At 29.1% G+C, this 16828-nt stretch overlaps 1 protein-coding gene across 1 annotated transcript; it reads left to right on the plus strand.

Annotated features, from left to right (window-relative positions):
- Window positions 1-15291: 15291 nt before the first annotated feature.
- LOC124809336 (troponin C, skeletal muscle) lies at window positions 15292-15881 on the plus strand. The gene has a single exon (XM_065787144.1). It carries the CDS (start codon window positions 15383-15385, stop codon window positions 15860-15862), a length of 480 nt encoding a protein of 159 aa, XP_065643216.1. The 5' UTR covers window positions 15292-15382; the 3' UTR covers window positions 15863-15881.
- The last annotated feature ends 947 nt before the right edge of the window (window positions 15882-16828 follow it).

Below are 16828 nucleotides of genomic sequence, written 5' to 3' on the forward strand. Positions count from 1 at the left end.
ACAACCAAATAATTTTAAGACGTGGCTGTATTTTATGTTTATTTTTTAGTGCCATCGTCATCTGAACGAATTGGTAAGGTGTATAAATTGAACTTGTAATTGGAAAATTATTACAAGAATTTGATTTTAGTTTATTATGCCTATTTCTTTATTTTAGTGCAAATTTCATCTGTTCCAGTTGGTAATGACATATATTTTCTTTCTTTGAAAATTGATTTAAGTATTTATTATTATTATTATTATTATTATTGTTATTATTGTTATTATTGTTATTATTGTTATTATTATTATTATTTTTATGCTTTTTTTTCTTTATCTGTTGCAACTTGTAAGGCTATATATATCAACTTTGCCACATGAGTTTATATTAAAAAATATTTGCAATTTTTGTATGGTCCTTACTTCTGTTAATGTAATAATCAAATGAAAGACTTTATTATAGGTTTTTGCTATACTTGGTTAGAAAGATGACATGTTTTTTACAGCCAATTGACTTATAGCCCCACATTAGTAGTTGTATAATTTTTTTTGTAATATATATCCAATTAAATAATAATTTTTGGTAAGAAGTGGAAGGGGCATTAGAATGCCTCTTTCTTATGACATATTTGGATACGCCCTCCTTTATACACCACTCTCTTATGACCATGGATGCACCACTAATGTATCTTTTAATCTAGTGGAATATGTTTTTTACTTCTTTGTTGTTGTACTTTAAATATTCAATCAGATATTTCAAGAATTGAAACATTTTTTGATATTATAGTACTAAAACATCATCAACATATCTACTGTGAGTTTTACATTAACCTCCCATATTTGGTGGTTGTCTGGTATGAATTTATTTTTTAATTTATTTCCAATTTTTTAATTTATTTTATAAATTTATTATTCAAATTTAAAAAAAAAAAATTTTTTTTTTTAGGTTGGGTGGAGAGGTGTGTGTGTGGGGGGGGGGGGAGTAGGCAGGTGGTGGGCATACGCCCCTTCGTAATAGAAACACCACTTTTATACGTAAGATTGTGTAACATAATTTTATATTGTGTACTAATTTTACTCATTATAGTAAAGATATAAATATTTATAAAATCAAGTCGTTTTTGATCCTAGGGTGTGATACACCAATCGCCACCACACCCACCTCTATTGCTAACATTCACCTCTCGTATATTTTGGTGGTTTACTATAAATTTAAAGCAACTTTTTGTGTATTTATATTGCTTATGTATTTAAAAAAAAAAAATTTCTGAAAAAAGTGTTCAGTTTTATACGGGCGAGGTGGTGGTTTGGTGCCCCCTCTGTCCATCCGATACACCCGGTGGTTAGAGTTTAACATAAAGTTGTAACCCACTCTTACACCTATCTTTTGACACCAATATATTTGTATTTCGATAAGAATTGGCAAAGTTATGACAATTTAAGTAAAGAAAAACATTATTTTGACCACAGTTTCTTCAAGAAATCCATATATAGAAAAATCGCTACTTAAACCGTCATAACTTTTGAACCAACTGTTCGATTTTGATAATTTTTTCACCTTTAAAATACTGTAATAATCCTCTTTCTAATGATATATAACATTATAGTATTCAAACAATTTGAAATTTTTTACTTACGTACCTACTATAATTGTCCCTCGATCGTTCAAACATTGTAATAAAGAAAATCTTCTTAGTCTGAGTATTTTATTTGATAAAATATTTTTAAAAGTCGTGGTGTTATTTGTCAGTGTTACTACATTGTGTTGTCTCGCCTTTTTATAACCTTTTCTTTTTTAATTACTCTGAAGACAGTAATGTGTGCTTACAAATATTTTATTCTATGCGCTATTGTCACTGTGTTTTGTGTTGATAGACCTAAGCTGTTATAGCTAATTTTTTATTCTTTATATTTTCTGTTATACTTTTATACAAGTAATACTTTTTTAATTCAAAATTGTAATTCTTTTTTTCATTTCTTTTTTTAGGTATTTTCAGGCTTTCCTTGAATTTCTTTTTCTGCTACATGTGTTGTGATGGATTTTAAAAAGAACTTAACTGATGTTAATTTATGGTCTTTATGTCGTTAACTATAAGCAATGACACTACTGGTAGGGACTCAAAGTTAAAATATTATTTATAGATAAATTTGTATTTAATTTTTTAGATAATATATCAAGTTATTAATGTGTTTTTGTTATTAATGATTTAAGTACTTATAACCCGTATTAAGGGTTGCTTACTTCTAGTTTTTTATTATTGTTACTGTTGTAAATTTCTACTGTTATTATAATTGTAGTTGTTATTGTTATTACTACTGTTATTATTACAATGATTATTACTGTATTATTACGCAGGTCAACAAAAAAAAAATTTTTCCTGGTGCCGAGCAAACAATTTGTTTTTTGTATAGCATTCCTCATTTTGATTTCAAATATGCAACCCATTTTTCATAATCACGTCAAGTTGTAAAGATAGTTGTAAACATTTATAACATTTGCACTTTCAATAAAATTGCAAAAGCGAATTTAAAAATCGCGAAAAAAATCATATAGTTGGGCCGGTAATGGTACCAACTGTTATCCAACTGTTTTATTACTGTTGGGCCGTTAATGGTACCAACATTTTATTAAACAGTTGGCTAAGTGTTGGTAAAAGCGTTACGTTTTTTTCACGGTACCAACTAAATAGCCGACTGTTGGCTCAACTGTAGCTAATAGTTGGTTATTAGGATCGGGCCAACTACTTACCAACTGTTTAATGTTTACTGGGATGCTTGTTAAATTGAGTAACAATTTAAAATCAGTTTTTGTTAACGTGAGTCTTTGTTGACACTTTTTGAAGACCATACCGAAACTGAATCTTTAACAGACGACAACTTTATTACGCGTGAACTAGCACAGCAAAGATTTTTAAATACTATCGAGAACAAGTTAATAGAACCAAATTATTTGCATCTTTAGTTTACTTTAAACAGTGAGCGTTAACAGTTTATTTAAACTGAAAGAGGGAGGGCAGAGTGGACTATGTAGAGTAGGGGGAAAATTAATCTGTCTGTGTGCCGCTAAATGCGTAAGCTATTTTTTGTGGTCTTTATAATTTGTGCATATAGCACTTTTTTAAAACTATTAAAACGTTACTTTTTACTAATATAGTTTCTTGCTTTTTAGAAAACTTTGTTTATTAGCAAATAACTCTCAAAACCTAAACTCCAAAACATGAACCTTGTTGAACAAATGCCGTTCTTTTGGGGCCGTTTTGTAACACAAACATTGTTGAACAAGACCGTTCTTTTGTGGCCGTTTTATAATACGAACCTTTTTAAACAAGGTATTACTTGTAATATTTACCTCACATTCTGTATTCGTTGCTCACATTTAGACTTTTTTTAATGAACTTAGTAAAAAAATATCCTAAGTGTGAGGACACTAAGTTTATAGAATACTTTTTTTAGCATTTTCAAAATTTATAATCATTAATAGGTTTTTCAATTTAGTTTTACAAGCTTTTAATGTGCTAAAGGTATGACCATATTAATTTTATGCCCTCTCCCACAAAAGCGGGTTGTCAGTTTAACATGGTGCCAATTTTTGAAAAGCGAGGCGTGTCTTTAGCCACTCAGGCATTGCAAATGCAATGTCTCAATTGCTAAAGACAATCCTCGCTGTTCTAATGAGGTGTTTTGTTTTGGTTATCCAGAATAGTGTATGAAATAGGAATTATTTGTTTACAAAAAATTCTGAGACTAAAAAAAATTTAAGCAATGCTTATAAAACTAACTGCTATGTTCAGTTAAAAACCATCTTTCGTGATTAAAGTTGTTTCGATATGGATGGTCGTACGTTGTCCAGCTCAATAACCTACTATAAATGTACTTTTGTTGTTGTTGTTAGGGTAACAAAAATTGAAATGCAATTTGCATTTTTAACGTTACTTTTCACTTTAGATCAAATTTTTTCCAATGGTTTAACATTAGACATTTGAGTTCTAAACATAGCAATTAGAATTTTTGTATAAACGTAACAAAAAGCATATGTTACCATGACTAAAAGGACTTCCGAGTGTTGCCTTCAGGTGAAACATAGTCAATCAACAAGATTACATCAAACTAGATTATTATGATTGCCATCATTATGGTGGAAATCATTTTAAATTTCTTTTAACTTCATTCTTTGCCGTAAATTACATGGAAGTTTTCTTATCAACTATTTTGTCTTTCCCTGTAGCATTGTAATATTGGCGCATGCACGTAGGAATTATTTAGATTAACGCACTTTTTGGACAAATATTTTTTTAATAGTTGCCGTTTCTCAGGATGTTTATTGGTTGTTTACTGTATTTTTTTGTATTATATGAACTATTATTTTCTACCAGCTTCAAGTAATATTAGATTTTTGGCTAAAGTTATGAACAAAATAAATATTTAAAAAATTCTATGAGTTTTACACCTATTTATACATTAATAACTATTTTAAAGGTAGCCTCAACTTACTCCAGGATGAGTGTTTTTTTTATAAGCTTTGGGAAGATTCTAGGAATGTTCTTTATAATAAATACAACTTAAAATGCACACTCTAAAACAACACTTTGATATTTACAAAAATGTGCCGTTATAGCTACAGACCTCAAAGAGCAAACACAGAGACAATCTCAGCTTCAGTCTCCCCAATAATTATTTCATCAAAGTATTGATAGGCAGGTTTTACTAAAATATGATGACAACTGTTAGACATTCCTAGATTTGTTTTGTACATAAAAATTAAAACTTGTTGTAAATTGAGTTAGATATTTAAAGTACATATATTCTATTTATTCTAGTTTATTCTAGTACATGCAGTAAAGGTTCGCAAGGTTCTGATTTATGTGTTTTTTAACTCTTCTTTATTACATTTTAAAACATTTCGTTAATATTTCATAAAACTTACAAGCTAAAATATAATATTAGATACAATTACAAGTAAAGATTTTTAATATATAAGATCATCAATAAGTGTGTTTATTCTTTTTCAAGTTGTTATAAAAAAGTGTTTTTTCATACACTTTTTTATAACACTTGTATAATCTTTTAATATTCTTTTATAAAATTTCATCAATTTTTAAAAGTTTTATCAATTTCATTTAGTTTATAAGGATTTTATATAATCCTATTATAATAAGTCCTTTTTAAATAAGTTAACATCGTATTAGTAAATCACTCATGTACATAACAATACTATATGAACTGCGGTCAAAAAAACATAAGTTGTTAACCTAAAGATAATTTATAGTTATTTCTCTTTCAATCAAAATTTAATTGAAATTATTCCTAAATTTTAAATTTCTCAAGTTTTAATTAAATTAGTGGTAGCTATATGAAAAAAAAAATTCTCATTTGCATCCAAGGACCACAGTCCCCTTTTATTGAAAACTTCTATTTATACCGGACATATATCTGACATCTCTCTGAATCTATAAATAAGCACTTACTCTAGGATGTTCTTACTTACTTCTTCCCTAAGGTTCGTTCAACCAAACGTGTTTTAAATAAGTGATTGGACGTAATTACTTTAATTGCAAAAACTTATTGGTACATATTAAGATCTTGTGATTGACTAAAGAAAAAGTTGTATTTCATGGAGTAAGTACAAGATAATTGACGCAAACTCCTTCCCCTTTACAATAGTCAATTTCCTCGGCCTAAGTATGCATAATAACTATACTAACGCTAAAAAGATTTGTTATCAATTATAACGTCTTGTCTTTTGTCTACAAGCCTTATTTTCACGTTTCATAAAAATAACTTTGTTGGTCATAATTTTTGAACACTGAGAGATTTTACTATGAAATTTTTAATTAATAAGATTTAATAGATTTGAAATGAAATTTTTATGAAATTTAAAATTTATTGACTAATATAAGTTTAGCTAAGGTTAGTACAAAAAATGTTTTATCAACTTGTTGCTCTTGCGCTAAGGACAAGGGTGACGAAGGTTTGGGGCTTTTTTTATTCCCAGGCTTTAATCATCGAATTTTTTTGCAAAGCATCCTTATTTGACACAAATATTAACAGCAAAAATGTTAAATATTAACAGCAAAAAAAAATGTTATTAACAGTATATCTTGCCCAGAATTACTTCATACAACAAAATTGAAAGAGGAATCAAGAAATTTGTTTAGTTACAAACTCTTATTAGTTGCGCAAAAAACCCCATGGGGCTGATTAAAAATATTCATCTGATGTAGCTTGAGCATAAGTTATTGATTATGGTATATCAAATCAACATACCAGTTTCTAAGAAACGGCGCTGAAGAAAAAAGCTGCCACATATATCCTTTATATAAAGATATAAAACTCAAAATTTAAATGTTATCCCAAAAACATTCATGTGGATGATTAATCTGTACACATACCGTTAAAAGATTTTCTAAAACACATTCTTGAAAGTTTACAATCACTTTATACAGAGGCGTAGAAAGAATTATTTGGAGTTCGAGGTAACTTCCAGACATGGAGCAAACTCCAAACATTTATATGTTTATACTTATGTCAAATAATGAGGGTTTGCAAAAAATTGCAATGATTGGAGGCTGGGAACAAAAAAGCCCCAATATTTTCGCCCCCTCCCTGCCCCAAACGTGAGAGCAACAAGTTGATGAAGTATTTTTTGTACTATTCTTAACTAGACTTATATTCATCAATAAATTTTAGATTTCATTTTAAAATATTTTAGCGTTCAAAAATTATGACCATATAAAGTTTAAACCCCCTCAATTTGAGGGGGTTGCAAATTTTATATGGTAATAATTTTTAAACGCTAATAGATAATACTATGAAACCTAAATTTTATGAATGAATCTAAGTCTAGTTAAGAATAGTACAAAAAATACTCAAACTCAAGATTTTTGAAGTAGCAGTAAATACAAACCCAACAAAAATGAGTAATTAGCAGTAGTGACAGGATCAGTGAGAGATAAAAGTACAATCGAAACCATTTTAAGTAAAAGTACGGTTAAAGCCATTTAAAGTTGAAGTACCTATTAAAGATAAGGTAGCAGAGGTTGTTGCTTGTTTACCAAAAGATGTATTCTTAACAGTAAAGGCAGTCCTAAGAGAAGTTTATTTCGGAAAAATTTGTATGCGCAGATATTCGACGATAAATTGTGCGCATATATTCGCATAATTTTTTGTATACTTAAGTGCATAACTTTTTTTCAATTTTAAATCATTTAAAACCGTTACATTGTTTTGACTAAGCAGACAGACAAAAAAACGCACTTTTATAATTAATAACTTTAATTTATTAATAATAAAAGTGCGATTAAAAAAATTATTTAAGTTATTAGTTATAAAAGTGCGTTTAAAAAAATTATTTATGTTAATAATTATAAAAAAGAAATCGATATGAAACTAGCAAACTTCTTTTTCCGAACTGGAATATCTCTCCGTCTCGTTGAATCTGAAGCTTTTAAGGATTTGATCAAATTACTACTTCCATCGTATGCATCATCAATATCGTGCGTGAAAACGCTGTCAGGTTCGCTTCTTGATGAAAAGTACGCAAAATAATCCGCTAAATTGGAAGCAATTCTCGAATCATCTGAAAATTTGATGCTCGTCAGTGATGGTTGGACAAACAACGGTGGCGATGATATCGTAAATTTTTGTATCAAGGCACCTAATACAAAACCGTTTTTCGAAACGTCAATCAACATATCGGGTTCAATTCAAAACGCTGCACCTGTTGCTGGTGTCATCATTGAAGTAATCGAGACTCTCGGCCCACAAAAGTTTCTGAAGTATTATCACTTTCAACGCTCCAGTAATGATTTCTTCTCGTTAAGGACATTTTGAGTACTGCTGAAAGTTAAAAGGCTATCAAAGAGGCTGAGAATATCACCAAGTTTGTGAAAAATTATCACATTGTTAAAGCAAAGTTTGATGAAAAGGGAATTGCCGCTAATATTCCTCGCTCAATCACAATGCCTGTTTCGACTCGACCTTTATATGGCAAAGTATGTTTTGATTCAACTTGGGGATGAGAAAAATGCATCTTTGAACAAAATAGCTCCAAAAATAAATTCTGCAGCTGTTTTGACTCTAATTAAATCAAATTCTTTCTGGGATAGTTTAGCAAAATTCGTAAAAGGTATCAAATATCTTTCTAATATTATTGAGAGACTTGTAAATAATGATGTTCCATTATCTTTTGTGTCAGGGGCGGGTTTCGTCAATCGCCAAGGAGGGGACTAAAAAGGTCAAAAAAAAAAAAAGGTCCGCATATTTCATTTATAAGTAACTTTTGTTTTCATTTTTTGTACTTCAGTGTAATAATCAAGTTCATATACGTATAATTACGTTTAATAGTCAATTTCATTCGTCAGTATAATAGTCCAATTTAGTATAATAGTCAATTTCTAAAACAATATTTCTGAAAAAAAGTCTTAAAATGGGGGGAGAGGGGGCTACTAACCCCATAAAAATAATAAGCGAAAAGAATTTTTGAAACATTGTTGGTCGTCAAAAATATCCAGCAGTCTTTGAAGTTGCAAAATGTATTATTGAGATGATTTGTTCGTCAGCAACAGCAGCGAGAACTTGGTCGATTTTTTAATTTATTCATTAACAATTGGGAAATCGCTTGACTGACGAACGCGTAATAAAAATTAGTTTTCATATATACCAATAGTATTTTCATATATACCAATAGTGTTTTGTTGGATTCAAACAAAAAAATGACTACATTTTAGAGGAAAGAGCTATTTGAGGGTGAAGAAATTATAAATGAGCAAATGTAATACAAAAAGGAATTAAATTGTTAAGTTTTGTGATATAGAAATTTGTTTAAAAACCATGAAAATAATTTTAATATTTACAAATAAAGTTAATAACAGAAATTCAACTGAAATTTTTTTTCTTTTAATTAAAAGTCGGCTGTGTTTGATTTAAATAACACTTCTATATTTGACAATAATTAATTAATTTCACATACCATTTATCTGTTAAATTTTTATGCGCATCATATTATCTGTTAAATTTTTATGCGCATATTATGCACATAATTATGCGCATAGTTATACGCATATTATGCGCATAACTATGCGCATAACTTTTGAATGGTATGCGCGTATATTCGCCAAAATGCGCATAAGTTACGAACTCTGTAAGTTTATAAAACAGTAATTGACCAACATTATTGCGTACGGAAGTACTACTCAAGCGCTGAGTTGCAGGAATTAGTGGCAGGGTTTGAACCCGTATCGCACAACAGTCCAGGTTTTATATATCAGTCCGGATTTTGGTGTCTCTTCGATACCAAACGATACCAATAATAAAAAGAATCGTATAGTATCGCATGGTCTCGAATCGAGACTCTCAATAAAACAAAAAAACAAAAAATTAAAATGTGAATTATTGAATTTTTTATTAACAAAATACAAGTACAATTGCTTTTTAGAAATTTAGTTTTGTTTTTTAATAATCTACAATACTTTGGCTATCGTCCATTCGTTGTTTTTTCCTTTGCCGCACTTTCGTTGGTATTTTAGGATTTTCTTCTATTAATATTGGCAAAGATAAGTCTGATTCATGCCCTATATCTCTTTCATTTTTTTGTTCAATGGACCGTTTTTTAATGTAATTCTCAAGAATAGTTCTGCATTATAAATATAAGCTTACCTGCCTTGTCACTATCGAGATTGTATCTACGATCAGTGATGACAAGGCCAGAAGCAGAAAAAGCTCTTTCAGATGATGCAGAGGTTGGTGGAGTTGCCAACCAAGATCTTGTAACACCCGAAAGGATAGGAAGTTCCGCTGAATGCTGCTTCCACCTGCATTTTTGAATCTTATTGTTTTTTAATATTTTTCCATTTCAAGTTTAATAGGAGGGTTTTCGTGTATATGATGTAAATTAGTATCTTCGGCTTATACTTTGTTAAAATAATATTGTACTCATTTTCCTCCCAACCTTATGCATTATCAGCAACGGAATCGTTACTACCGTTGTTATTACTGGAGCTTGAGACAGACAATGAAAAATTCTCAAAGTATTCTTTGGTTGTGGGATGGTTTTCAACCAGTTTTTAAATATTTTCATTGTCAACATAAAGAAGATGTCCTCGAAAAAATGGATGAAGGTAATGTCCTAGTGCAAATGCGGGTAATTTACGGCCTTTGTCTGGGAATCTTTTATTTAGTTTTGATAATAAGTCCTCCAAGAATTTTTCTTCTAATTTGTTGTTTCCATGAGTAACATAATTACTTTTTTCTTTCTCGATGAAGTTGATGAGTGCTGTTACTTTCCACAGTGGCATGTCAATTCGGATCTCTGTGTCAGAAGATAAAAAAACTGATAATTCTTTAACATATTTAAGCACTGGAACAATAGTTTCAAAGAGTAGGAACTGTTCATCTGTAGGTACGGTTTTCTTCCAATCATCACCTTCTGTATCGCGTAAGTATATGAGTGGAACCTTCAGTCTAAGCATGACGTGCAGCATATCGTAATGGCTGTTCCATCTCGTGGTTACTGTGGAGGGTATTTTGTGATAAATCACATCTAACCTAGAACAAGCATCTTTCAACGAAGCACTGAAGGCTGTCGATTTTTGAAGCCTGGTAGTAAGTGAGCTGGCTTTAAGAAAAGCATCTTTCAGTTCCGAGGTACCCTCAACTATTCTTTGAAGTGCAGTGTTGAGTTTGTGATCACTGCATGTAACAGAACCTTCTTCTTTAGTTATTAAAGACACACTGTTGTTAAGAGCACATGCCATATTTGATGCCTGATCAATAACACACAGTTTATTGGGTATTTTTTTTAATGATTCAGAGTATGAGAGTGTGTTATCAAGTGCTTTTGCAATGTTGATACCTGTGTGTCGCTCTTTGAATAGGCACACTTCTAATGTAAATTTCTTTAGGGCAAAGTCTGGCGAGATATAATGTAATGTCACGGACATGTATGAATTATTTGCCCTTGATGTTCAGTTGTCGGTGGCTATGGCAACCTGATTAAGATCCATGAGCTCTTTTTCCATAACTTCATGCATTACTACCAGAGGCGTAGAAAGAATTTTTTGGTGTTCGAGATAGGTAACTTCTAGACATGGAGCAAACTCCAAACATTTATATGTTTATACTTATGTCAAATAATGAGGGTTTGCAAAAAATTGCGATGATTGGAGGCTGGGAACAAAAAGGCCCCAAAATTTTCGCCCCCTCTGCCCCAAACGTGAGAGCAACACGTTAATGAAGTATTTTTTGTACTAATCTTAACTAGACTTATATTCATCGATAAATTTTAAGTTTCATAGTATTATCTATTAGCGTTTATTACCATATAAAATTTGCAAAATATTTTTCTACGCCTCTGATTACTACCATCAGTGTATGGTAAAGCTGAGGGAGTTTATTTTTTGAGAAAGTCGTTGAATGTTTTATTGTGGCATTTGGTAATATTTTGTTCATAAACCTCTTAAAATTTTCAGAATCAGCAAAACTGAACGGCAAGCACTCAGTAGCAATCAAAGTAATGATGTCATGATAAACTACCAATTGACGCCGATCTTGAAGTGGCCACTTTTTTGTGACCGCCTTTTTCGGGAGAGTGAGAGTTTTGAAGGCTACTTTTTTTGCGGATCCAGAAGTACCTGCCTCGATTACTTTTAGTTCTTCATCAACTTGTGATCTCCGCTCGTCTTCTTTTTTTGAAGTTCGATGAAAAACTTCCTATTTTGTGTTTGAATATGCTTTTGCAAGTCAGTAGTATTTGCTTGCTTTGTTGCAAGCTTAATTCCACAAGTTTTACACAGATTCTCCTGAAAATGCTAAATACAGTTTAATAACAAATAAAAGGGTATTACTATTTTATTATTATTTTATTTTTATGAAAGACAACAGAGCCGGGACGCTTTGAGCTCACTTGGGGCCTGAGGCAAAATTAAGTTTTGGGGGCATTTACTGTAAATTTTACCTCTAAAAAATGTCAAAAGAGTTAAATAATTTCAGAAATATTATTACCAAAAAAAGACTCTTCGATAGGCGTGAATTTAATTTTTTTTTTTTTTACAATTAGTTAATAGGTATCTTTATAAGAAACAAAAACAAATTCAGAGTGGGCCGGCATACAACCTGGCCATTAACTTAGCACACTGTGCTTTGCGATTTATGAATTATTGCTCTACCAATTAAATTAATTTTTTTTAAAATTCTAATAGTTAATAAACAATAATAGTTATGACGTAAAAATGTAAGAAAACCCTGCATTTTTAGTTAAAAAAAAAGTAAATAAAATTAAATTCTTATGAAAGACTTGAACCTAGAATAATTCCAGAAATATTATTACCAAAAAAAGACCCTTCGATAGGCGTGAATTTAATTTTTTTTTTTTTTTACAATTAGTTAATAAGTATCTTTATATGAAACAAAAACAAATTCAGAGTGGGCCGGCATACAACCTGGCAATTAATTTAGCATACTGTGCTTTGCGATTTATGAATTATTGCTCCACTAATTAAATTATTTTTTTTTTAAATTCCAATAGTTAATAAACAATAATAGTTATAACGTAAAAATGTAAGAAAACCCTGCATTTTTAGTTAAAAAAAAATTTAATAAAATTAAATTCTCATGAAAGTCTTGAACCTAGAACTCCGTGTATATATGCCATTACTTTATCCGCTTAGCCACGCAAACTTACGAGTTTAAAGCTAAGCTATTATATGTAACAATAATTCTGCCTGTAATTAATTTTAGAATAACTTCCCGACATTGCCGGCATTTACCTTTTGAGATAAAGTATAAAAAATACTAAGTAAGTAGTGCTTACTTATATTTATCTTGAATTAATCCCAGATTAAAGATGTTGTAAGGCATAACGAGTGAAGATTAGTTTTCTTTAATAACTAAAGTATACTTACGTTCAATTGTTTAAAACTAAAGTTTAGTTATTGTATGTTGAACACAGAACAAAGGGAGAATTACGATACCACGAGAGATTTAATTAAAGTAACGATACCAGAAGAGAAATTAAAATATGAATGCGATATCACACAATTAATTAAATTAAAATAACTGTAGTGACTGTTGCGAAATCAATTCCCTTTGAACAATCATTTCTCAGCGTTTAAAATAATCATTAACGATTGCATCACAAGCAATTCCTTTAGGAGAGTTATATGAAAAATTCTAATTAATGATAGTTACAAAACTAATTCCCTTTGAACAACCATTTCTTATACTCGTTAAGAATAATCATAAACCGTTGCATCACAAGCCATTTTCTTTGGAGAATTATATGAAAAACACTCTTTAATGATTGCAAAACTATTCCCTTGGAGATTATATCCGCACAGAAAATTTTTGCTTGAATGGAATAAATATTCAATAGAGTTGGAATAACGACAAGGAAAATAATACATTGCAGGGGCTGATTAAGGTCATTGTTCTCGGGGGGTAGTCGGACCAAAAAAAATATAAAAAAAGGTTTGCGTTTTTTCAAAATAAAACAACTGTTTCATTTGATATTTAGAATGATTTTAGAAAGGTTACAAGATAGTTAGTAATAATAAGGTTATAAGGTAATAATAAAAATATTGAATGGTTATAAAAACTTTTTTTTATTTTTTTAATTTTATCAATAATATTTTGAAGTTTGACGTTTCTTAGGTAGGGGAAGGGGGTAGTTACCCTGAATACCACCCCCTCCGTTACCTTTTTGTCCACCCTTACACATTGTTTAACATAATTTAATAATTTGTAAAAATTTAATATAAAAACAAATGTTGAAAAAATCTTTTGTTTCCTTTTAATCACGGTAGAAAAAATTGATACCACCGATACCAGACGAGAAATCGAGACTCGAGATCAATTATCTAGTGTCTAGTATATAATACAAATAATGCCTTGTTGGCAATTTGTAGGCGTAAAAAAAGAATCGTTGTTTAAACTAATAAAACGTTTAAATAATTAGTTTAAACCTTTTGAAACTTTTTTTAGCTAAATTTAAATTTTTTTAAACTCAATTTAAACCTTTTGGAACTTTTAAAAGTTTTAAAGATTCAGTACTAATTTAATCAAATTTAAGTAACAATCAAAGTTTGAATAAATTTCCCAGTAAAGTTCTAGATTTGTTGAGAGAATAGGCAGATTTGTAATATATAAATTAGTTCAAGTGTTACTCTCTTATTCGTGTGCTTTTTTATTTAGTTTAAGCATTTTTAGTATTATAATAAACGTGTATAATAAACGTTTGTTAAGGTGGACAACATAAAAAACCTAGTGTCATCTAGAACCTGCGCCTATACATTTTGAAAATAAAATAAAAAAAAACATTGTAGTATAGAGATGACTATATATTTAAAAACTTGTTTAAAACGACGTAAGCGTCTCATAATTCGATAATAGAGTTCAGGCAATAAAATCTGGCAATAACTTTTAATTTATTCCCTTGTGAGCAATTTTATTTTATAAAGTTTATTCTACTAATATATAATCTTTTAAGTTTATTCCACCAGATGAGGTGGAGTAAACTTAAAAGAATACATTTTGTTTAAGTACTTTCGTTCACCGTGTTATTTTTAAGTACGCGAAATTGAATAAGCTCTTCTAAGCAATGCTTCTAATAAGGGTGGTAATTTAGGGGCACTAATGACAGGTTTTGTGCGTGTATGTGTTTAGTGGGGGAGGGGGGAGGGGTTGTTCCAACCACCTTGCCTCGGCACTGCACTATTCAATTTCACGTTTAAAATCTAATACATATTTTTGATAATTTTTAATACCAACAGTTATTTAACTATACTTTATCATAAAAGTAAATAGACCTTCAAAATAAGCTTGGACATTTAAAGTAAAAAAAAAAAGTTCAAAGTAGTTTCGCTCACCATGTCTAATAGGGTGGAGTGAATTTTAGTTTTTTTTACAATTCGTTTAGCCTGGGTGCGCAAAAGTTGTCTATTCATTTCAGAAATATTCTGGAAAAATATCAATGCTCTAGGAAATTATCTTGAGGTTCCTCAAGACCTTTAAAATTTTAATGGGTCCCTAATATTATGTAAAAAAATTTTTTTCAAAAGTATGTCATGTTGGGTCTCAAAAGAAGCAAAACTTTATAAAAATATCAAAAATAAAAATTATTTAAAAAAAAAATTATTATTTAAGATTTTTTTGAAATTATAATTTAAAAAAATAAACTTTTTTCATTTTTAGTTTAAAAGGTCATTTTTTCTGCAATAAACTATAAAAAAACAATTTTTTTTAAAAATAATGTCTAATATCCGTATATCGGATATTAGACATTTTTTTTTTAAAATAATGTCTAATATCCGTTCAACTGTGCAACGAAAAAAGCTTTACGTAAGAAGAGCGAAATATTGTATTAAAAAAAATATTATAAATAAAAACGTGCGTTTTAAAAACATTTTTAAAAATGTCGTATTTTGACGAGCACGCTCCTGATATTGTTATTAAAAGTCTTTTTTCCAAGTATGATCAAGATAATAGTGGCTTTATTAGTATGAAAGAGCTATCAAACTTGTTAACTGATGATCTCGATCTTTCTCCTGAACAAGTAGAAACTTACGTATTGCTGTTAGATAAAGATGCAAATGGAAAGTTGTCCTTTAATGAGTTTAAGGCATGGTTAAAAAGCGGTGAAAAGTTTGAAATCGTGACTGACACTTCCCGTTTCTATATTATGCAAAAGGCTGTTGAATATTACAAAAAGTATGATTTGGATGGAAGTGGATGGTTAGATCGTGATGAATTTTCGAAACTTCATTACGAAGTCGGCGGTAACTCTCAGAACTTAGAATGTGCTTTACAATCGATGGACAAAGATAACAATAACAAAATATCATTTTTTGAGTTTTTAAAGTGGTTGAATTGGATTAATTTGAAGAATTTATAAGAATTTTATATATATATATATATATATATATATATATATATATATATATATATATATATAGATAATATATAGATAATAATATATAGAATATATATATAATATATTATATATATATATATATATATATATATATATATATATATATATATATATATATATATATATATATATATATATATATATATATAATATGTGTGTATGCAAATATGTTCATATATATGTTTGTATATAAATAAAATTTATATACAAATTTTGGTCTAGTTTTAATAAAAATTTTCAACTGATTTATATTTACATATATTTTTCTTTTATGTATTTTTATATTGTGTTTTTTTTGTTGTTGACAATTTTCAAAATAAATCTAATTTTTATTTGTATATTAATCTCTACATTTTTGGTGATTGTTTGCTCAATCTTGACATGTTTCCTAGTTTACATATTACATTTTCAAAAGATAAAATTACAATTTAAAATTCTGGAATATAAAGTCAAAATCTGAAGACATTAAAAAGAATTATTAACAGGCAATTAATTTTGATTTTATATTCCAGAGTTTTAAATTGTAATTTTAACTTTACAAAATTTAGTATGTAAACTATGAAACATGTCAAGATTGAAAAATATCATGTTCTTCTTAAATATATATATATATATATATATATATATATATATATATATATATATATATATATATATATATATATATATATATATATATATATATATATATATATATATATATATATATATATATATATATATATATATATATATATAAATATATATAACTTATACATCATGTTTAGCAGTCTGATGTCATACTGAAATACTCTGTTGTTGGGGCTTTAGTATATACATCGACTAGCCAAATAAGTAAAACATGCAAAGAGTGGCACTATATTGCTAAGGGTTTGGTTTGGGGCAGCAGTGTTTATTTGGACAGTTGGGTTAAATTTAGCTTAAATT

This window comes from Hydra vulgaris, chromosome 01 (genome assembly GCF_038396675.1).
Source record: "Hydra vulgaris chromosome 01, alternate assembly HydraT2T_AEP".
Classification (NCBI taxonomy): Eukaryota; Metazoa; Cnidaria; class Hydrozoa; order Anthoathecata; family Hydridae; genus Hydra; species Hydra vulgaris.